Source organism: Cyanistes caeruleus, chromosome 5 (assembly GCF_971803275.1).
Source record: "Cyanistes caeruleus chromosome 5, bCyaCae1.hap1.1, whole genome shotgun sequence".
Lineage (NCBI taxonomy): Eukaryota > Metazoa > Chordata > Aves > Passeriformes > Paridae > Cyanistes > Cyanistes caeruleus.
Window position 1 is genome coordinate 61,821,705 of NC_141705.1, and position 23,930 is coordinate 61,845,634.

Consider the following 23,930-nt stretch of genomic DNA (forward strand, 5'->3'; position numbering starts at 1 on the left):
ATTTCTAAAGGAATTTGAGAACATGTGTTTTCTTATCTGAGACATTATGTAATGACTGAACTGTGTTATTATGAGCAAAGACTGGAAGGTGGTGATCTGGTGGGAGTTACATCTGCTTTCAGAATTTTCTCAAAAATAAACTATACTGTACTCATACTGTCCCTACTATATCCTATTCTTTGTTTGTATGTCCAGCCTACAGCTACTCCTGTAGCACAGGTGCTGGTCTGCTCAAAAACTACTCTGTAGAGTGCAGGTGAAAAGAATGAACAGTTGATGCCATAAACTTAGTTATGTCCGCCTTCTATTTAGAAGTCCTGTATTAAAGGAAAGCAAACAACTTAAAAGTACTTTTCTTTAGCCCAGTACAAGATTTACTTCAGTAATCTTAAACAAAACTTGAGTTAGGTTAGATTTTTATTTAGTTTAGTCAGGAATAGTATTGATTGAGTGGCTGATACTAAGTCCCAAACCTTGAAAGAAGATAAACACGCAAAATTAGTCTTGACTAAGTTGATGTCATGAGTCAAATAAGATCTTTGCTGAATAAACAGTTGTTCTAGGATACTGCTGAACCAGGATTTAAGTAAAAAGTTTTGTGAAGTCCATTGAAGCTAAAAGGCTTACACTGGGGATGAACCTTACCCACTGATTACCTATTGATCAACTTTTCTACTTAAACCATCTGTATTTTTTTTCCTTTTTCACTGAGAGGACTTTGGTGGGATATATAATAATGGGATTATAACATAGCCATAAAAGCAGGCAATCCAGTCCCAGCCTAATAGTGAGAACATGCATTTGTTATTTCTGTCCATGTAGACTTAGTTCATTGAAGGAACCAAACATTTCAAATCTGAAAGAAACAGATACAGCATTTTTAAGTGTTTTCTATTAGAACTGAGATGAAGGAAAAAGAAATCATTAAATAAATCTTAGTTTCTTCAATTAAAATTTCTTATCAAGTTCTAACTTGTAGTAGTTACTTGAACTACTGCTATGATTTTTTTTATCACCTCATATGGAGGCTGGGAAAGCTTTGTGTATTTATATATTATATATATATATACACTAGTAATATGCATTGCCAGCAGCACTTCTCTAATGGATTTAAAACCTGAGCAATATCTCAGTGAGTTCACTAGGACTCTTTACATGGATATCTTTTTCTTCCCCTCACTATACTCTTAGGTTAGGCCTGCTATTTGGTAGAGCTCCTAAAAGGAGCTCCCCAGTTTCCACATATTCATTGTCAGTGAGACAAAATGTAAAAATACTCTAATAAAATTCAGAAAGGAAGAACCTTCCTGTCTGATGCCTAAACTTTTATTCTATTCTTCCACTTTTTTGTTACTATTTCATTTTTACTTCTCTTAGACAGACAATCTGCATAAGAAAAATGAATGGAAACCTATTTGTTACCTATCACATAGGAAATTTTCATAGTCTTGCTGTAGTGGATGTATATTTTTTCATTCAAAAGCACTGATGAGTGAAAGGAAGTTAGCTGTGATTATGTGTTTTGCTGGCCTTCCCATGGCAATGGGGCAAGTGGACTAGGCAGTTCATATATTAAACTTCCTGATCCAGTTGTGTGCAGGCACTGCACAACCTCCTTTGGCAGATAAAAGCATATGAGAGAACAAGTGGCTGTAAGCTGAAGGCAGAAAAAAATTCAAATTAGAATTTGGGTGCAAAGTATTAAACATCCAGTGTAGGAGACGCTTTCTGGGGACGGTCAGAGACACGGCAAAGACCTCTATAATCGAGTTAAGTGTTAGAAGTTTATTTCAGGGCGTGGGGTAGAGAGGTAGAGAGAGAGAGCAAGAGAGGGCAAGAGAGGGCAAGAGAGAGGGCAAGAGAGACGGAAAAAAAAGAGCAAGCAAGAGACAAAAAAAAGAGAGTGAAAAGAGACCGAGCTCTTCTATACCACTACTTATATAACCTATACCTTTGAATATTCTATTCCTTAACTAACCAATCTTTCTAAGTATACTAATATAGTAACATTTGTGTACAACCTATAGAAATCGCTATTTTTGCATATTTTTAGTTATCTCAGGGTCCTTCAGACCTTTCCTTATAAGGCTGGGATGAGGGGTCTCAGCTTGGTTTTATTGCAGGAAAGAATGTGTTCTGGCATACCAGCCCGGTTTCTTTGAATTATTCAAACCGTGCTATCATTTGTATTTCTTCCTTAGCCTTTCTGGCTACAAAGTCATATTTATAATTTCTTTCTAATTCTACCTTCCCAACATCTCCCCCGTTTTGTCTATGAATAACTAAGATATTAGATGCAGTTCTACTCATTAGTTTCTGCATGCATTGGAGTATACAAGGTATAGCTATTAAAACTACAATTATCACTATACAGATTAAAACAAAAAGATAAAAACAACATGCACTTGGGTAAACGACAGAACTCCATTTTTTTTTTTTTCTTGAGCTGCTTCTGGTAGATCACTTTCTTCTTGAAGATTCTGCGTAGATCAGGCTTGGGCGTCTGCTTCTTGGCTCTTTTTTGCAGGGTCACTGGCTGGTGTGGAGGTTTCAGCAGACTTCAATGTGCAGTAGGGTTTCAGTGAGCTTTTGATCTCGTGCCTCTGCTTGAGCCGCGATTACTGCAGCTTGTGATGTTTGTGCTAAAAGAGCTTTTTCTAGCTTCTCCCCTAAGGTTCTCCCCAATTCAGTTGCTTGAATTGCTGCTACATGTTGTGGACTTCTTATTTTGTTACAAGCGTCTATCATTTCTGGCACTGTTGGCTTTTCTTTTCCCAGGGCTTTGATCACCTTCTTACATTCGGCATTAGCATTATTTTCGATAATGTCCCGTATCATAATTGGACGGGCTATATCATCACCACACTGGCGTTCAGCAGCTTGAATTACACGATCCACAAATGTTGTGAATGGCTCAGAGGCTTCTTGGCTAATAAGGTTATAAGCTTTTTCAAAAGTTCCAGCAGGCTGAATTTGTAAGAAGGCTCGCCGTGCCATTTTTTTGATGTCATCTAATGCTACCCTAGGCAGGTTTATCTGATTTTCATTTCGGTCATCTGGAGGTTCACCTGTGAGCTTTGACAGGGTGAGAGCACGCAAATCTGGATCATTACTACGTCTATAATTGTCCAATACATTTCTGAGTAGTCTCTTCCATTTCAATTCTCATAGCATAAATTGCGAATCTGTAAGGGTAATGCTAGCAAGATTTTTGCAGTCATTGGGCGTGAGAGTATGCTCTTCTAGTGTACTTTTCAGCAGTTGTTTAAAATATGGAGAGCAAATGCCACTGTCCTTTATCGCTTTTCGCAGTTCTTTTATCTCCTGGGGTGGAATAGCTGTCCATGTTCTTGGACCGCCCGCCTGCTGACTAAATAATACCGGCATTGCTAGGGGGTTTATGTTTTCTTCTTTGCAAATTTGTCTTTTGACTTCCAGCTAGTTTTTAAGTTGGCTATCATCATAACATTTTTGGGAATTTATGTGTAGTGGAGTTTCGGATTTTACAATCTCACTTTGAAGTGGTAAAGTCAGGGGATTAGCTGTTGCATGCATAGAATAGTTCACTGTCTCTCCTGTATTTATTAATGCAGATACTGTGTTAGAAATTCCCCCTTCCTTTTGTACCTTTTGTGTAGCCAGGTGTAGCGGCGGCCTTGTAGTTGTAGTGTCGGCTGACAGTAGCTGCGATAGGGGACGGTCAGGGGGCAGAACAGGATGCTGCACTTGCGGATAAGCCTCTGGGAGCTGCGGCACGGCCGGGGGCAGGGAAGCAGGTTTCGGTTGTTCGCGGTTATAATGCGCGGGGGCATCTGACAGCGAAGCGGCAGTTCTTGGTGATATTACAGCCGGGTCTGGTAGAGGATCGGGGGAATACACAGGACCAGACGCTGGCGGGAGTAGCGCAGTGTTTTGTGACCGTGTGGAAACCTGTGGCTGACACTGCGTTTGTGTAAGTTCCGGTCCAGGGTCGGTGGTGGCCTCCCTCGTGGCAGACAGAACCGGGACCTGCTGCGGCTCGGGACCGCGTGGCCAGAGAGAAACAGCAGAAGGAGCTGAGGGGGCCGGGGTGGACCGGGCAGCGGAGGCTGGAACGTCTGCGGGCCGCGGCAAAACGGGAGGCGGAGAAAAATGAAACAACGAGATCGAGGCAGCAGTGGTCTGTGTCGGCTCAGGGGCCGAGGTGTGACCCACTGCTGACGGCGGGGCTGACTCCGCGGTGACAGGAGGTAGTGGAAGAGTTAGGGAAGAGGCTGCAGTGTGGTTTTGTAGCGCAGATAGAATATAAGCGGTAGCCGCGATGACGGCCGCAGGGTGCAGCGGGGGAGGAGCGGGAGATTCTCCGGTGGGGAGGAGGGGTGGTGGAGTTGAGGCGACAGCACCGACGGGGGGAGGAGCCATGATGACATCGCTGGGCGGAGGCGCAGGGGCGGAGTCAAGGGGCGGGGTCGCACCGGTGACGGGAGCGGGAGGGGCGGGGTGCACCGCGAGGGCAGAGCTGGGGGTGGGCAGCGCGGGGGTTGTGACAGCGGAGACGGGGTTTCTTGAGGGAGCGGGGAGCTCGCCGCTTGCCACACTGGGGGCGGGAACAGTATCGGGAGGGGGAGGGGGAGCAGGGGCGGGGGCCGCGGGGTCTGCCGAGGGGGATGGGGTCACCGGAACAGATTGCGAAATCACGGGGGCTGGGGGGGGTGGGGAAGGGACGCGCGAAACTGCGGATGCTGGAGTCGCTGAGTTTCGGGGGGCCGGAACGGGCCTGGCCACGTTTCGGGTCTCCGTGGCCAGGGACAAACGCGTAGTAGGGACCGGATCTGACGCGACAGCCACTGATGGTTGTTGCTTATTATGAAAGAGTTCTACGAGAGTTCTACACGCTGGGACCAGCTGCGCGGCTGTCATATCGCGGTGTGAGATATTATTAAAGAGTTTAATACCGACCGTGTCCCAAAAATCTCTAGTAAATACAGCTGAACGGTCAGCGTTGGGGAAGTTAAGTAGAGTCCATTCTAAAAGATCTTTTAGCTCTTGTTTCGGTAAATTATTGGACTCAGAGCGTAATAAATGTTTTAGTCGCTTATAGAGGTCTCTGTCGTGAATAGAGTAAGATTGTCCCATGATTAAAACTTGTGCGCACTAACCTCAGTACCGGAGAAAACAGCGTATCCAATCCCAGCTTCTCGTGGGGGCTGGCCAGGCTCCCCTGCTGCGGCTCCAGACGCTGCTTTTCGGGTTCCTTCACCAAGCTCCGCTTCTAGCTGTTGCTTTGCAACACTGCAGCGAGCTCAGAACCCCTTTCCAGCACAGCACCAAGCGGTGCCAGGCACCTTGCTGTGCTCCACGCCCGGGCTGAGCCTCCCAGAGCTCCAAAAGACACCGATCCTCAGCGTCTCTGGACTCAGGAACTCCCCTTGCAACTTTAAAGAGCTTCGGCCCAACTCGCTGCTAAGCAGCGTGGTCCTTGCTCACGGTACTGGGAAAGCAGGCACGACAGATAAGTGTTAGTTACCGTCCATGAGGGTCTCTTACAGCTGAAGAAAACGATCTGCTCCTGCCTGGCTCGCCAATCTGTAGGAGACGCTTTCTGGGGACGGTCAGAGACACGGCAAAGACCTCTATAATCGAGTTAAGTGTTAGAAGTTTATTTCAGGGCGTGGGGTAGAGAGGTAGAGAGAGAGAGCAAGAGAGGGCAAGAGAGGGCAAGAGAGAGGGCAAGAGAGACGGAAAAAAAGAGCAAGCAAGAGACAAAAAAAGAGAGTGAAAAGAGACCGAGCTCTTCTATACCACTACTTATATAACCTATACCTTTGAATATTCTATTCCTTAACTAACCAATCTTTCTAAGTATACTAATATAGTAACATTTGTGTACAACCTATAGAAATCGCTATTTTTGCATATTTTTAGTTATCTCAGGGTCCTTCAGACCTTTCCTTATAAGGCTGGGATTGGGGTCTCAGCTTGGTTTTATTGCAGGAAAGAATGTGTTCTGGCATACCAGCCCGGTTTCTTTGAATTATTCAAACCGTGCTATCATTTGTATTTCTTCCTTAGCCTTTCTGGCTACAAAGTCATATTTATAATTTCTTTCTAATTCTACCTTCCCAACAATCCAGGATAATAAAATGTTGTATAACATACTGAAAATGACTGATACTGGAATCTCTAAGCAATGGGAGATGTTCTCTAAGAAGATGTGCTTTAGTTAAACACAAGTCACAGGGTTAAATAAATAACTTTAATGTCTTGTACTACATGGGATATCAAACCACATCCTCTAATAATCTCTGTCAGCTTCAGGAAAGACTATCTCAGATTTCAAAATTACTTTCTGCTCATAACTACATTCACAGTCACTTTGCATCACAGCCCCTGTGCTTTTAATCTCCACTGGTTTTGCATACTTTTCTAAGGTGTTTTTTGACATGGTGGCCTCCCTAGGTTTTTGAGATACTCCAGTCTGTTTTTCATCCTTTTTTGGTGCCCCTCAATTTCTCTTTGCACATTCTCTAAAACCTTCTTTGATTCTTTGCTCTTCTCTCTTAACATCTTGCTGCTGGCTAATCCTCTAAACAAAATTTTATGTCAGATGTCTTATAAATACATGTTTGGGGTCTTTTTCTGTTGTTCTCATCTGCATAACTGTCAACTCAACTCAATCCCCAGATCATTGATTCTGTTAAGAAGCATTCATCTTGATCAGTTTGTCTCTATTTGTTATCTTACCATCAGCAAAAGCTGACAGAGTTAAACAGATCTCTTAATCTCATCTTACTCCTGGGTTCACTGTTGCCAACACATTTCTTGTCAGCCAGCCCTACACTTGTTGTGATGCCCAGATTCAGCTAAAACCTCTCAAAACTTCTCAGCTAAGATCTCTCAAGCTCTTGATGATGACTCTGTGCTGCATCAGTTGAAGACACAAAACCAGCAGAAAATCATGTTTTGTTTGTTTGTGGTTTTTTCTCAAAGGATTAATTTTCTAGGTATTTAGCTTTCTGAAGACAGTTCCAGCACAACTAGACATGCAGTAGGGCCAGTGAAGTTAGAAAAAATTACTGTATGATTACACTACACCCCAGCAATATTCTCCTGAAGTCTTGGCCTCCTCTTCCTGTGTTTTCACATCCATACTGAATTCAAACCATGAAATACTCAGTCCTTAATTATTTCTGGAATACATTTATTCATTTGTGTCATTGACTGCAGCCTCCTTGTCTGGATTCATAATCCTTGGCTTTAGTAGCAGAAACAGCTTCTGGCTTTTCAGATGCTCAGTTCTTGTCTGAAAGCTAGGCGAAAATGAAGCCAATGCCTTTCCCATTTCCTTGATGGGTGTCAGTCTCCTCTTCCAAGTACCTTTTAGCTGGCTCTACTGCTGTACTCTGTGCCAGCCTTTACACACCTTGAAAGCTCTATGTACTCCTGTCCTTCAGTGTGATTCACAGACTACACCCCTTCAATTACCAGTATTCCCTGGAACAACTTGCTTTCTACTGGCATTGCAGTTATCGTCCACAGTCTTTCTCAGTCACTTTGTATGAATGACAAAGTCTGCCCAGGCTACCAGAGCTTTTAGACACCATTCCTTTCAGACAGTTTGCTCCTGTTGCTTATCAATGCTTATACAACCTAAGAAAAAACTACCTATTGTTGTCTTCCTTAACCTCTGATGTTTTCTTCTAAGTGAGATCTCTTTAAGGCAGGGAGTCCTCCTTCATCAAAAAAGGGAGAAGCACCCATGGTGTTATGGTCACTCCTGTAGATAATTACTTAATGAGTGATACTAAACCAGAGATATATGTAGAACTAAATAGCTGAATAGCAATCCGCTGTAGTTTGGAACAGCTTCAGTACATGGGGTACAGCATGTAACACAACACAATTTTGATTTGCTTGTGGAAATGTCACTACCCCCTCTGCAAGCAATAAAATCACTGCTTGCCTTCTCTTTTTCTGTTGCATTTTTTTCCCCTCAGCTGGAAGATGATATTATAGCCAAACCTGATTATATTGAAAGTATAAAAAGCTTTGCTGCACAGCAGTCCCAAGACTGGATGGTTCTTGAGTTCTCACAACTTGGATTTATTGGTAAGTATTAAGACCACAGCAGAATCAACTGGTTTTGGAGCTGTGTAGATCAAAAAGGTCTCATTCAGAGACAAAGCATGGAAGGACTTGCATATCAAAACTTCCTTGGTTCTTCAGGAAACATCCCACTGAATGTACTTTACTTTTTGTTCTCTTTAAAAATGTCTTTTTAATACAGAGTCCCTTCAGCACAGAATCTATAATTGAGCTCCCAAAAGGAGGAATTTTTTCCATGTCAGAGAACTATGTGCCTCTGAAATGTGTAGCTCTCTTTTCAAGAATGCAATCGGAACAATCTATTAAAAAAAACAAAACAGCTTTCTCCTTTTCTTTATGGAGGAGAATATGCATCCCATATCATAGGGCTGGATGATCAGCAACTCTTCCAAGCCAGGTTCTATGTGAAATTTTTTAATTAAATCATAATTACATTCATATGTGCCAGGCTGGTGTGATACTTAAATGTTTATTTAAATAAATTACATTGTAACATAAAGCTGGTGATTCTTGCATAGCAATAAAAGTATAACTTTTTGTCTTGCTTTCAGGAAAATTGTTTAAATCAGAAGACTTACCACTCATAGTGGATTTTTTTCTCATGTTCTATAAGGATAAGCCCATAGACTGGCTTATAGACCACCTGCTGTGGGTTAAAGTGTGCAATCCAGAAAAGGATGCAGTAAGTATAACTGTGAGTTTATGAACATAACATTCAAACACTCTCAGTGACAAAATTTATTTTCAAAAAGTGGAATATAAATCTCTCAAACTGGACTTACTTTGGGCTGACCAGTGTTTCTGCTCCTTGGGTTTCAGGGTTCAGGAGTTTTAACTGGTGCAGCCAGTTCCTGCTCCAGAATTTGCATGTGTTAATTTTGTGTTGATAAAGGAGCAAGAAGAAGCAGACAGGAGCTGTATAGAGCAGTGTTACCGCTGAAGATGAATAGATCACACAGACACAGGTCAAGGTGTGGTGAAAGGAAGAGCACAGTTTATTTTTCCTCCCAAGATTTACAGGCTTTTGACCACGGCCAGGGATTGGATGGTCAGGATAACACTTTCTCACTGCCATGAGAGATGCCCATCACAAGACATGTAACAGAAAGAATGTACACATATCTATGTTTACAGTTACTGTCCTGGGAAAGTCCTTAGAAAACTATGTTAGCAAGCTCAGAAGCTGAGTTTTCAGGGCGACATCTCATCCTTTTTGGTTTAACAAAAAAGAAAAGAAAAAAGAAAAATGAACAAAGAAACTAACAACATTATAAACAATCAAAAAATAAATAACAGGAAAATACAATACTCCATACAATCAGAAGGCTGTAATTTCAGGGTTTTTGTTATTACAAAAAGAACCAAAAAAAACCAGAAAAACAACAAAACTCAAAAATAAATGACACAGTTGTCCAACATCAACACCTGCTTGTGGATGGCTCTCAGTTTGGTTACAGAGGCAGAATCCATGGCCAAATGGAAAGGTGCCTGGGAAAACTTATGAAATGCTATGACAGCAGCCCATAATTCTATCAATTGGGCTGATCCAGCCTCACGACTCTCCAAAAAAAAACTAAAAACAAAACAGCGACATCAATGGAAAGATTAATGTAATAAACTTGATGAGCAGAAACTGCTCGCAGAACCTCCTCCAGCACCTACTGTGCCTCTGGGGTCAGTGTCAGAGGTGACTTTAAAATCAGAGTCCCCCTTTAATAGACCAAACAAGGGAGACAGTTGTGTCGTGGTCAGTCCCATTTAGGGACGCAACCATGAAAAAGTCCATTAATATTTGGACACCAGTCATGCAGTGTCTGCACTGAATGCAAAAAAAATGATTGCACCTCCAAATGCGGGACTGTTTGTCCCAAAATTATTTTTGATCCTCAAATAATTTCAAGGAGGTTGTAGAGACGAGCAGCAGGAAACTGCTTGCAAACTCCAGAGAGGGCTAGAGCCCCATATCATCGGCAAATGCTGGCAAATTTTTACAAGCCTTATGGCAAAATCTCCATTGATATCTCTGTGTGGGCTCAGCATTAATGATAGCTGGCACCAGAAAGGCAAATTTCGGTCTGTCATCAGGATGCAGAAGAATTGTAAAAACAATCCTTCAGATCCACTATGAGGACTAGCCAATCAGCAGGAAGCATGGCAGGTGAAGGCATGCTAGCCTGCAACATCCCCATGCTTTCCATCATAGCATGAACTTTCTGGAGGTATTGCAGTAACCTCATTTTCCCAGACTTCTTCTTGATACAGAAAACAGGAACGTCCCAGGGACTGGTCGAAACTACAGGTCACTGTGATCCAACTGTTCCTGCATCAAGTCACGGAGGGTGACTAGTCTATCATGAGAAAGGAAAACAGAATCTGCTGAACAAAGAGTCAGTCTCAAGTTCTTCTTTGTGTTGAATGTGCCAGCATCGGGTCCAAGAGTCACTCCGGGGGCCCATCAGCAAACCTGACAATCATGATGTCCATGCCAGTGTCAAGAACCCATGGAAGCTAATCTCTGACAGTATCTCACCAAGGATGGACAGGGTGCAGACCCATTCTGCAGGGTGATCCCTGGCTGTCAGAACAGCAGTCCAGTGACACAGGGAGGTCCAGGAAACCCGAAGCCACCATCTCCCCGCAGCTGGTTCTCAGCTCTGCGAACATAAAACTCAAAAGGCACAAGGTGAGCAAATCCAGGTCCCACAGGGATAGGAACAGGAGGGATGAGTGTGGAACCCATGGCAGAAATGCACCCCAGGAATTCCGAATCAATGTCCCCTAGGTGAGCAATGATGCCTTGAGCAGTGGTATGCAACCACGCCACAAGAAGAGCACTCATGCCCTCCCCCACCGGACCAAAGCATTCGGAAGCACATGGAATGCCTGATACGCTCAGCTGCACAGCCATTTGAAAAGAGGACAAGGTCCACAGGCCATCCGAAGAGGCTCCAGCAGCCTGGTACCCCTGGCCCGTCAAGGCCACCAGCTTCGCCCCCGCGGCAGCACCACCGGAGCCAGTGGTAAACAGCTCAGGACCTTGGTCTGCCACAGCCACAGGAGGCAACGGGGGAGGGCCGGCTCCAGCCGCAGGCTCGGGTGATATCTGGGAACCCGAGGTGGGGGGGTTTGGAGGCAGCTTGGCACAGCCCGCTCCCGGTGCGGGGGAGAAGCGGGGCGCCAGTAGAGGCACAGCCCGCGAAGCCGCGGCACCGTCCTGCTCTGCTGCCAGGGGACAGCCCAGGCTCGCAGGAGGGGAACCCTGCAGCATGGGGCCGGCAGAACCCGCCCCCACGCCCCACGAATCCGGCACGGGGCCCGGGCCCGGCCCATCCCCCACCGCGGGGCAGGGCACGGCCCAGCCGCAGCAGGGATATGGGACCGACCCTGAGGTATCCCCCAGGGCCGGCGCCGCCCCCCGTTCAAGCACCCCGCCATCGGTCTGTGCCTGGAGGGCACGTGGAGGAGGCGACCCCGCCCCGGGCTTCCACCGCCAGGGCGCCGGCCGAGGCGGGGTCACGCCCACCAGTCCCACGGTGCCCCCGTTCAACCTGCCAGGGGTCCCTGTGATCCCGGGGGAGCCGACCTCGGGACCCGGCCTCAGAACACCGCCGCACCTTCGCCAGATCCCCAGCAGCCGGAGCACCCGGGGCTCATAACCGACCAGCAGAGACTTGATCAGGGAATCACCTAAAGCGTCCCAAGCTGACTGCGAAAAAATCACTTCAACCACAGGGAAAAACCCCTCAATTCTGCCATACACAATCGCTGAAAGTCAGCATACGACACGTCAACCCCTCTCTGATCAGACACCGCATGCCATATCTCCATAATCAGGCCCTCCGTAAGAGAAAGCCCAAAACCATCCATAGTCACAGGCTAGGCAGTACCCTGTAACACACGTGCAAGACACGTCGGAGGTCACCAGATGTTGCTGCTGAAGATGAATAGATCACACGGACACAGGTCAAGGTGTGGTGAAAAGAAGAGAGAGTTTATTTTTCCTCACAGGATTTATAGGCTTCTGACCACGGCCAGGGATTGGATGGTCAGGATAACACTTTCTCACTGCACTGGCCATGAGAGATGCCCATCACAAGACGTGTAACAGAAAGAATGTACACATATCTATGTTTACAGTTACTGTCCTGGGAAAGTCTTTAGAAAACTATGTTAGCAAGCTCAGAAGCTGAGTTTTCAGGGCGACAGAGCAGGAGATTAAGAGAAGGAGAGGAAGCAAGTTTTACCCTGTAGCATAAATGACTCCTGGGGATAGCAGAAGGTCCCTGGTTTTAGACTTAGTAGTGCACTGCAGAGTCTCCAGACCCGCTTCATATAGATAGGAGGAAGCCTTTCATTCCTGCTCTGTGGGTTAAGCCAGCTCATAGGACTTAGAGCAAGCCACAAGAAACTAATTAAATTTCTTTCCTGCCTGTGAAAACAGATGAAAATCCAGATACTATTATGTTGACATCACCCATTCCAGATCTAACATGTGCCAACTTCCATCCAATAGATGAAATACTGTACTTTTATTTATGACTGTTCCATCTTCTAAGATCTGGTTTCTACCTAAAATGAAGCTGTGTTCCCAAAAGGCAGGCAGGCAGCTCATGGAAGTCTGCTCTGACCAAGCCAAAGCAGAGTGGTGTCCACAAGTTTCTACTAAGTTTCTCTTCTGCATTTGCAATTTCAATTGCTGTGGGTAGCAAAAACCTACTGAGACAAATCAGTCTGACATGGCCCTTGGGTGGGATGACAAGTGGCATGACGTGCTGGGACTATTCATGAGAATGCAGAAAATAGAGACTGGGAGAAGGCTGGGTATCCCAGCTGTGGTGCCTTCTCTGTTTGACAGGTTAAAGTAGTGAACTTTTGTCACTCTGTTAGGAACGGCGAGAAGAACGACACAGACTCTCTAGGGAGTCGATCAGGAGAATTTCTCTCAGTTTATTACCTCAGGTCTTTTTTATAGACCGATACGTGAAAAGTACAGAAAAGGAACTCTTATTAGCTAGTAAACTAACACATCACCATCATTGGTCAGTGGGGTACACCACCCCTCAACCTTCTCTTGCCAGCAAACAAGGAACAGACAAACAGCACCTGCAAGGCTGTTTTCTGTCTCTGAGGATTGTTTTAATTCCTCTTTATGATTTCCCAGGCCACTTTCTCAGGCAAGACTGAGAAAGCTATGTGGCCTGCAATTTCCACAAGCACCTTGCTCCCTGCTTCACAGTTAGCATCCATAAACTTTCCTATAGGCACCAGAGAAGGCAAGCTGATAATTCCTCACACTTTCCCCTTTCCAACCAAGACTGTCACAAAGTGATCACACACTGTGCTGCACAGGAGAGTCAGCAGGGCACTTGTTTGTAGTTTCTATGTGCCATCATGATAGATTTTTGGCATGTATTAACATAGAATCACAGAATTGTTTTGGTTGGAAAAGACCTTAAAGATCATTCCATTCCGACCCCCTGCCATGGGTAGGGACACCTTCCACTAGACCAGATTGCTCAGAGCCCCATCCAACCTGGCTTTTAACATCTCCAGGGGTGAGGCATCCACAGCTTCCCTGGACAACCTGTCTCTGTGCCTCACCATCCTCACAGGAAAGAACTTCTCCTAACAGCTAATCCAAACCTACTCTCTTTTAGCTGGAATCCATTCCTTCCTGTCCTGTCGCTCCAGGCTCTCGCAAAAAGCCTCTCTCTGTTCCTTGCAGGATCCCTTCAGGTACTGGAAGGCTGCAATTCCCAAAGCCTTCTTTTCTCCAGGCTGAAAAATCTCAATTCTCTCAGCCTTTCCTCATAGAAGAGGTGCCTCCAGCCCTCTGATCACCTTGGCCTGCTCTAGATTCAGCAAGACAGGTCCATGATCTTCCTGTGCTGGGACCCCAGAGCTGGGTGCAGCACTGCAGGTGGGCTCTCACCAGAACAGAGGGGCAGAATCCCCTCCCTCTCCTGCTGCCCACAGTGCTTTGGATGCAGCCCAGGACATGTTTGGCTTTCTGGGCTGAGTGCACATGGCTGGGTCATGTCCAGCCTCTCAACCACCAACAACCCCAAGTCTTTCTGGGCAGGGCTACTCTCTATCTACTATTCCCCAGCCTGGATTGATATTGGAGGTTGCTCTGACCCAGGTTCAATACCTTGCACTTGGTCTTGTTAAAACTCATGATATTCCCATGGACCCATTTCTCAAGCTTGTCCAAGTTTTCAGCCTGGACTATTAACATATCAAGGTTCAGCTACATCTGCTCACCAAGTTGGAAAAGACAGTTTGTGATGATCAGAGCCATCAGGTCTCTGGATGGTTCAGAAACTTTGTCATGTTTGCCTCCTGTGAACCATCATTCACTGCTGGGGTCCCCAGTACAAAAAAAAAAGTCATGGATCTGTTAGAGCAGGTGGAGAAGACACAGAAATGGTCAGAGTGCTGAAGACAGGCTGAAAGAGTTAGAGCTCTTCAGACTGAAGAAGAGAAAGCTTCAGGTGAGACCATATAGCACATTCCAGTACCTAAGGGGGGCTTGTATGAAAGAGAGAGAAAGTCTTTTTATGTGTTGTGACAAGAGAAAGGGCAACAGTCCTAAACTGAAAGAGGGTATGTTTAGATTGGATATAAGGAAAACATTTTTTATGGTTTGGCTGGTGAGTCACTGGCACAGGTTGCCCAGGAAAGGTGTAGATGCCAACTCCAGTGTTTCTAACAAGGGGCTCTGAGCAACCTGGTTTAGTGGAAGCCTATCCATGGCAGGGGAGTCAGAACAACATCTTTACTGGTCACTTTGAACCCAACCTGTGGGTTGTAATCTGTGTTTTTGTAATCATATGCAGTGGTCTGTGTCTATCATGTGCAGTGGGAGTTACAGGCTGCAAGGGTGGAAGCCCTGACTCAACAAGCAGCCTTACATCAGCTTCTGCAGAAATGAGCACACCACCTCATGCCACCAATCATTCTCAGCTGCTGCCAGAAGCAGCTCTTTTGGTAATGCTGCCACAGCATAAAATAAGACAGTCTAGAGCCTGCATTATTGCAGGGGATGAACAGCAAAACCTATCAGTAGAAAGATCACAAATTTCTTTTCTTAAAATGATTTCTTCTTCACTGAAGTATGGTGTGCCTTTCAGAGAAACAGCTGCCAGTAAATCAATTTGCACAAATTGTATTGTGGTTTTACATTATTTTGCTGAACATCTGTTGTGGACAAAAATAAAAATACTTGGCTTTTTTCATAGCTTTCCCAGGGTGTTTTGAACTTCTAATTAGTACTCCTGTGGAAACCATAAATCCTTCATGAGTTTTGATGGTTTTAAGCCAGCTGAGTGAAGACTTAATCAATTCTGGCTTTAGAAGTCATTGATATAGTTAATGTAACATTTTTCCTTTATAGAGCTGAAATCACTTGATGGAAGAGGTAAGCACATTATCCTCTCAAATTTTAAGGTATGAGACCTGGGATATAGAAAAGTTAAATGATCTTCCAAGCTCATAATAATTCTGTGGCAGCACCATGAGTACAACCCAGGGAGACTCATTTTAGCTCTTTGTTTTGTTCCTTGCTATTATGCTTCATTGTTGTATTAATTATTGTGGCATGTTTGTGTCATTGTATCAAACTACAATGCTCTATATATACAAAGAAAAAAATTATATTTAAAGAAGTGGTTTTCTATCATTCAAAGATAAAGAAACTCCAAAATTAATACCAATTACAGTTATTTAATTTCTTGATACATGTCATGTCCCAGGCATAGTAAACTGGAAAATTGTGGTTGAAACACAGTATTTAAGGGCTTTATCTAATTATGTGATAAAAGGTCCATAACTTATAATACATTAAAAGCCTCCCAAACACAACAAAGAGGCAAAATTATGAAGATTGAAATGTAACCAGCACCTATCTTAAGAAGGCCAGTTTTGGTCAAAATAGTTTAATTAGAATGATATGGCAAGGCTAAGAGTTGAAATAAAGTTTGCCAAAAACAGCTAAGAAATCAATCAGTTTCAAATTTGAGTCCATTTTTGTCACCCTGACATGTGATTCATCACATACTGTGCAGAAAACCCTGAATTAGTGGTGCTTGAGCCTTCAAATCTAAATAACAGCATGAGGGGAATTAGGAGTTTTGGTCTAGAAACAGTGTATGTGACATAAGGTGACTGTTAATTTAAGGATATAAATGATGTCATTTAAATATGGACAAAAAATCTGGACCCATACCCTTAATTACATAATAAAATTGCTTTATGGACCATAGTTTGTCTCTCCTTGTTTAAATAATCCTTCTCTCCCTTTTACTTTCTTTCCAGACACACTGTGAAAAGGAAAAGTCAAAGTTACGTATCCGTGCTAAGCCATCTCTCTTTCAGCATATGGGAATTTATTCATCGTTGGCTGGGAAGATACAGATTTTGAAAGTAATAAGAAATTAATGCCATGTTTTTACATTATATGCTTGTATTCTGACATTTCTCAAATGAGTTTCAAGAACCACATCTTTGGCATTAGATGGCATTTCCATATCAAATTATGTTGTTTTACAGATTTGGTAGAGAGTTTTGATCTGGCATCTTAGCTGCAGGTGGAGCACTGCTCCTGCACAAACACCTTTGAACATCACCATGTGAACAGTACCATTTCACAGCATGTAGGAACCCTCTTCACAAGCACAAGGTTTCAGATGCTCTGCTCCATGAAAACGAAGCCATGATGGTTTGTTTTGGCTGAGCACTTCACATTCCCAATATGAGGGATGATTAAGAAGGTATATTCATAGGACAAAGGTATGACTAATATGATGGCCACAGATTTTTAGGGAGAGTTTGTAGGGCAAGCCTCATATCTGATAAGGGCATGAGCAATGATGAACCAGACTTCAGGAATTTCCTGATGGTGCCATCTACACTAGTGACAAGATTTCTTAATTGGATCAGACTAGAGATTCACATAGCCTTTAGCAGAGCCCAGCAATCACGTGTTCTGGCAGAAGGCATCCTAGACAACTATGAAACAGCCTGGTGTAAAGATTTTTATTTTTAAATCTTGGTAGCTAAGAAACAATCAGTACAGTTCTGCCTAAAAAGTGTAACATTAAGTCCTAGTGACTACACCGAAAGTAATATTGTATATCTATTAAAATAGATTGGATATTTTTTGACATTGAGGTGATTATTTTCTAGAAATATTTTTCTATAGTAATTACAGGTATCAGTGCACTTTTTTTCATTGTATGAGTGAAATTATATTTCTTTATATCAACAGGATAAAGATTTTGGAAAAAATCTGTTGTATAAAGCACATAATAATCCACCTGCAAAACTGGATACAAGCCTAAAAATATACCAGCAATATACTTTGGAAAAAGTTTATAAAGGAGAAGACTGTTTTTGGGCTTCAGCTCCAGTGGCAGGTGACTACATCAGGTTCACATTTTTAAATCCACTAGAAGTTGAAAAGTAAGTATTACATGATATGGAACATAGAAGCCTACATATATCCAGTTTGGAAATGCTTGAGTCTGTTCAAAATAGTGCTTAACTGTTTGCATAAACCTTGTTACTGACAAAAAAATCCATGATTTGCTGTTTATCTGCTCTTCTTCTTGAACTCCTTTCCTGAAATACATTTCTTCATTGATAATTAAAGAGCTTCTTAATTTTTTTCCCCTTTTATTTCTTCAGGTAAATATTTTACACTCTCTCATGATAATTCTCAAAGGAATTTGTTTCTAAGTGATGCATTTCATCAATGGTGAAAGCTTTATTTGCATAGTTGCCAACAGAAAGGCTGTTTGCATGATGTCAAGTCTGTATCTCCACCTAGTGAGCTGCAGTGAATAAACACTGGTGTTCTGTTAATTAACTGGTTAATGCTTTCTGAAACCTGGATAGGCTGTAGTTTTGCACGTTCCTGTTACTGCAAAGCTGCATTGGATGAAGCTAACTTACATATGGTATTGTCTAATGGCTTGTCCCAGCCCCATTACACTGATAATATGGTTAATCCTATAATATTTGGTGTTTTTAAGCCTTTAATATTTGATATCAGAGGAAAGAATTGGATGATTTAAATTCTCTTAGTTCTTTTTGGATCTAAAACCATAAGAACTCTTAATACCAGACATTAAAAACCAAACAGGGATTTTTATTCTTAGATGTTTTTGCTTGGATTCCTGTTTGGTCGATGCTTTTCCTTTATTGGCTATAAAGGAAATTGTTTAGAAACAGCTGAGTTGACCAGTATTGATAAAAACAGGGAATTCTCTTGGCACTTTTGTGCCAGCACTTTTGCTGCCACTCACCTTCCAGAAGCCCATTCCACTTCAGTCTTACAATTATAGGAATAGATCAGAGGGCAGACCTTCCTTAGCCATTTAAACATGGGAAGTTAATTTATTTGAAACTTGAGTGCTAAAAACGGGCAACACTTGCATTTGTGGTCCCAGAGAAAGATGGTTTAAATATTTCTTCTGTTTAAAATAAAATTACTATATTATGGTTTGGTTTATAGTTTCGAGGCCTATTTCTGTTCTCTATAGCCCAAAAATAAAGAAAAGCTATCTGAAAATTTCCTTCAAAACTGGAAGAATAGAACTCTTCTATAGTATAAAATGATACTCCTTTATCATCAGGTACTTGTTCAGAAGTGGAAACCTGGAGCACCCTGGTGATAAACTGTTTAACACTACTGTGGAAGTGTTGCCAGCTGATGTAAGTCTCTCATTTAGAACCATATTTCATTTTCAGAATGATATTCAGCATAAAATATCATACCCTAGAAAATACTTCTTTAAATGTTATTATTTTTTACAGGAAACACTAAGAAAAGAACTGCATTACAATGGAAATAAATTTAACTACCCAGCAACCAAAGCTGGATATTTAAAAATAGGTAAATTGTTTATTGTCACTTCAAAACCAGAAATGTTGTTCCTACATATAAAATGTTTCTGCTCTTAAGGAATTCATTAACTCTGTGATAAATTCAGCATTCCAAGGCGAGCTAGTAAGGAAAAGAAACCCTTTGCATTACTGCATATTGTAGTGTACGGTGTTCAACAATGACTCTCCTATTTTGGTTTAAGTATGACCAATGGCAAAAGCCAAGACATCTAATTAGAAGGAGAACTAATTATAGTCCCTTTAAAGGATTCACATGGCAAGGTTTTTGTAGTTGGGGCAGGAGGGTGGGGGGAAACTACAGGGGTTGGTGGCTTCAGTGAAAAGCTTCCAGAAGCTTTCCTTATGTCCAGTGGAGCCAGTGGCAGCCAGCTCCAGGACAGACCTACAACTGGCCAAGGCTGAACCCATCAGCAATGGCGCAGTGCATTGTGGAATAACATATTTCAAAAAGGGAACAGAAAAGCTCTGTGTAACAGCAACTGCAGCTGGAGGGAGGAGGGAGAATACGTGAGACAAAAAACTCTCCAGACACCAAGGTCAGTGAAGAAGGAGGGGGAAGATGCCATTGTGATTCCCCTGAGGAAGAAGGAGCAACAGAGACAACATGATGAAATGGCCATGACCCTCAATCCCTGTCCCCCTTTACACCTGGGGTAAGAGGCAGAGAAAATCAAGAATAAAGTTTAGCCCAAGAAGAAGGGAGGGTTGGGGGAAGGTGTTCTTCTTTTATTTCTCATTACCCTATTCTGAAATGAATAAATAATTTAATTTTTTTCCCAAGTCAAGTCTGGTTTGCCCATGAGAGTAATTTGTGACTGATTGATCTCTCCATGTTCTTATTTCAACTCAGAAGTCTTTACCAAAACATTTTTTCCCTAATGTATTCCTGGATTTAATTTATAGTTTGTAATTTAAAGATTTTTCCCAGGTTTGCTTGGAAGTGTATTTCATGATAATAAATGTTCATATGGGTCTTGTGGGTTTTTTTATTAAGGGGCCTTTGAAAATGGCATTGCAGAAGGAAACATCAATAAGTCAATAGGAAGAATACAGGCTATTCGTTTATCAGTCAATTCTGATTCTCCATTCTGGGCAATATTGAGTGAGGTAAGCATGTCAATAAAAGCATTTTTATTATTCATTATTAAATTAATTTTGGTTCTTTCAATCATATAGTATTGCTAATAATTAATCTTATTTAATTTTAAATAGAATTCTGTGGAAAACACAAGTGAAGAATTATATTCATTATTTTCAGGAGAGAAGTTAAATGTACTTCATTGGAAGTGCTGGAAATGCTAAAATGGGAAGATTCTCCAGTTTTGCAGTGCTGTAACTGTAGTTGCTAGGACTTGGGTTTTGGTTTCTGTTTTTTTCAGTCACCATCTTGGATATTAATTACATTGTGCCAACATTTTCAGATGAGCCTCTGATTTTTTAATTCTTCCAAGTTTTTCCCAAGTGTTTAAATGTCGGTAAGTCCATAAATAGAAAATACTTAGCAGAAGTCACTGAAGATAATTACTATAGCCTTAAACACTAGCCAAAGCTGGAAGAAGAGAAAAACTAATGTTGTAGGCAAAGCTCCTGCAGATTTTAGAAAATAACAGATTTTTCTTTTTTCCAGGTACTTATCAAGACATCTGAAAACTGAAAAAGATACATTTTTGATGTGTCACTTGTTATGTATTGCTTGAAAACAAAGCTGTCTGCAACAACAAAAAAAAAAGGACTGGGTCAAAAGATCAGTTCCATACCCATTTAATTGTTAATACTCTGTATTAGGAAAGAATTTAGATAAATCTTGGGTCTTTATATGACAAGGTATATGAAAAGAATGTTAGTAATTTCTCTAAAATGTTCTTGAGTAATATGTCATATATAAAAATCTCACCTTAGTTTTGCAACATTAAATAGATATTATAAACAATTGATAAGGCATTATAGCCTGCCTCAGGGACTAAAGCATAAAGATATAAAACGTTTCACCAGAAATAAAAATACAGACTTTTTTAAAAAATATTAAGGACACAGCGTTCAACTCTGTTAAAAACACTAGTCATTTTTGTAGGGGAATTAGAACTGAAAGAAAAGTTGTCAATATTCATTGCAAATATTTAAAGCAGCTCACAGGAACAACTTAATATTATGAAAAATCTCAAACTTAATATAAATGTGTTTCAGCCTTAATGTAGCATAAGTTATGTTAAATATTTTTAAATGAGAAGTGCCTACAAATTACCATTCAAATAACTTGAAACTTAAACAGGTATTTAGTCAGTGAATTTTATTTTATCAGAGACTTTTATTTTATTTGTGAATTGTGCATTGAAATAATTAAAGAAAATAAGGGTATTATGTGTAACTTTATTTTTGTAGAAAGAAAATCTATTTAAGTAACATTTTGGATCCTAGAATTAGATAATCAGTCTGTACTGATACATCAGTCCTTGTCACAAGTTCAAATTCAACATAAATTTGAAAATAAAAAGTAAACCACAGTGGTCTCATTTGAAAAGTTTTTGGGAAATTACAATCCACCTTGGACATCTACCTGTTAATGGGCAGAACTCTGGTATCACTTCCTTAGCACATGAAGTATGACTGCACCCTCATTCCCCTGCACAGGCATTGCATCCTGACAGTAGGAAATAAGCTGCAATATGTAGATTTGTATTGAATGGGTTACATTAATGTAGTTGTATTCCTAGTGCAACAGTGTTTTTCATTTAGAATGTGATAGAATTATTTTTTTTACATTAAAACAGTTCAGAAGAGTGTTTCTTTCAAAGACTTCTAGTAGTATTTTGATGATATTGCTTAGAGACTTATTGTTTATTTATTTTTAGATTTTTAGGTACAGCATTGTTTATATACTGTGGTGCTATACACATAAGCATGTAAATACATATATTGGACTAAATAATGCAGCCTTCATTAGGTTAGGAGTTTAATGACAGTTAAGAATTAGTGCAGTAATCCAGCATGCTTAGAAGTATACTGGGGGACACCTCTGTCCCTCAGCACTTACAGTGCAAACATAAAACCTTATTTTGTCATTGCTTTCACTGCAACAGATTCACTGTTGGGAGTAGTGGCTGTACTCAGGATGCCTTACAGTCACTTGTTACAGGGCGGTGTCACTAAGGAGGAAATTCCAGAGCAGTTATGTAAATCAGTGAAAATATAGAATATACTAAAATAATAGATTTTGCTACCAAAACACCTTATTTTCACAGTGAAATGATATTTATCTCTAGTTGTTAAAGTGTGCTTTCAGAAAGCTCATCAGAATATTTGAAATTGTATTAGGAAATGACTGGACTTTAAAATATGGATTTTTAAATGCAATTTTTTATTCTGTGCTGCCAGGTTGGTGCTTCATTCCTTGTTTCTGGTTTTGCATATTTTACATAACCATTGCAATGACAGAATACCCTTCCCATCACTCTAATGTAAATGAAGTTTTAGTAGATATTGTAAAAAATTAATGTTTCACAAGAACCATTAATTCTTCCCTGTGCTTTTACAAGAGCTGAGGTTTCTTACACTGTCTGCAGAACCACAGCTCCACTATAAAACCAAAGGAGCCTCTTAAGAAGAATTCTGGATTTTCACTGAAGAAGCAATAATGGAAAAGCAACTATTCCTGCTCCAGGAAGTTTACAACAAGGGACTGCAGTGGAAGAACACTTATGTGTGGTATTGGCAACAACAACCACTGGCAGGTGAATTAGCTGCGTTTGTTCACAAGGCATGGTTACTCATAACACCCGCAGCTTCCTTTCCACCCTAAGCAAGGTTTAAAACCTGTAGTTTTCCATGTTAAAATCCTATGCACTGAACCTTCACACACCATGGCTCCGAGGCCAGATCAAAGGCTGAATAGAAGTCTTCCCATAGGAAGGCTTCAGTTCAGGTCTAGGAAATAAGGAACTTGCACTAACTTTACGAGTAGCTGGTTTTGAAGTCTAGGCATTGTGATTGTAACTTACAAAACCAAAGGTGAGAGTTTCAGAGTACAACCAGGTCACCAGGCTCATTGAGTGGGAAATTTTACTTCGGTAATTTCATGTGGTTTAAAGCATAAATCTCAAAAATAAGGTCTACCTCAGGCTCATTGTACATGTACTTAATCATGTTAAATGTCTGTGTGGTAAGAAAGCACAATTTTCAGGCTAGTTCTGTTGCCAAAATCCTCCAAAAACATTGGGAAAAATAAGACTCCCTCAACACTTATTTTTTTATTGTTAGGGAGTAAGGCATTACTTTATTCTTGGCCAAGAGGTGTTGGTCTCTTGCTCTGTGCTGGTACAGATATAAAACTTTTTCACTTTTTTATACATTTTTAGTAAAGAAGGGAATTAATGATCATTGGTTCCAAGTGATATGATTCTCTTCATTACTTAGTATTCTATCCTCTATTGGTTATTGATTTTGTGCTTTTCATGCTCATTTGGTCCACATTCTTTAGTCCTTTTATCATCTTTTTCTCAGATGGGAAGTCCCCACTGGTGCCCAGAGGCGTTAATCCCCTCTCTGTCTTCTGGTTACTTCAATAACCTTGGAGGGCCACAAGATCCCAGTATTTAGTTCCTTTAGGCTCTACTTGTTGAAGCTTGTCAGATTAGTTTTAGCAAATTTAAAAGCTTCACTGATTTAAAGATCACAGGAACAATAAGAGTCTGTGAAGAAAACTAGTGCTGGCTAAAAGCAGGCATTACTTACAATTAATTAAAACAACTAATTAAAATTAATTAAGAAACATACGATTTTCAACAGTTCAATAATAATTATGTTTTATTCAAAGAGTTTTGATTTTCACTGGAACACAATTATTCATGTCTTTGAATGGTATGTTTCCATTCTCGTCTTAATCATTTTAGGGACTTTTGAAAGGGGCATGGCAACATTTGTCTTCAGTACAAAAGGCAGAT

The 23,930-nt window shown here is 41.4% G+C and overlaps 1 protein-coding gene across 5 annotated transcripts in view; it reads left to right on the forward strand.

Annotated features, from left to right (window-relative positions):
- The window catches only part of MGAT4D (MGAT4 family member D), a 60,295-nt gene extending 37,574 nt beyond the window's left edge, over positions 1 to 22,721 (forward strand). For 3 of the 5 annotated variants that reach the window (XM_086889816.1, XM_086889817.1, XM_086889815.1), the window contains 8 exons: positions 7,977 to 8,088; positions 8,637 to 8,767; positions 16,402 to 16,509; positions 17,354 to 17,547; positions 18,723 to 18,801; positions 18,904 to 18,982; positions 19,988 to 20,100; positions 20,621 to 21,494. In XM_086889816.1, coding sequence (XP_086745942.1) covers positions 7,977 to 8,088; positions 8,637 to 8,767; positions 16,402 to 16,509; positions 17,354 to 17,547; positions 18,723 to 18,801; positions 18,904 to 18,982; positions 19,988 to 20,100; positions 20,621 to 20,647 — 843 coding nt within the window. In that variant the 3' untranslated portion in view covers positions 20,648 to 21,494. Of the gene's footprint in view, positions 1 to 7,976; positions 8,089 to 8,636; positions 8,780 to 16,401; positions 16,510 to 17,353; positions 17,548 to 18,722; positions 18,802 to 18,903; positions 18,983 to 19,987; positions 20,101 to 20,620; positions 21,495 to 22,553 lie in introns of those variants that run through there. The other 2 variants (XR_015286983.1, XM_086889813.1) reach the window with 2 other exon arrangements.
- Positions 22,722 to 23,930: the final 1,209 nt, after the last annotated feature.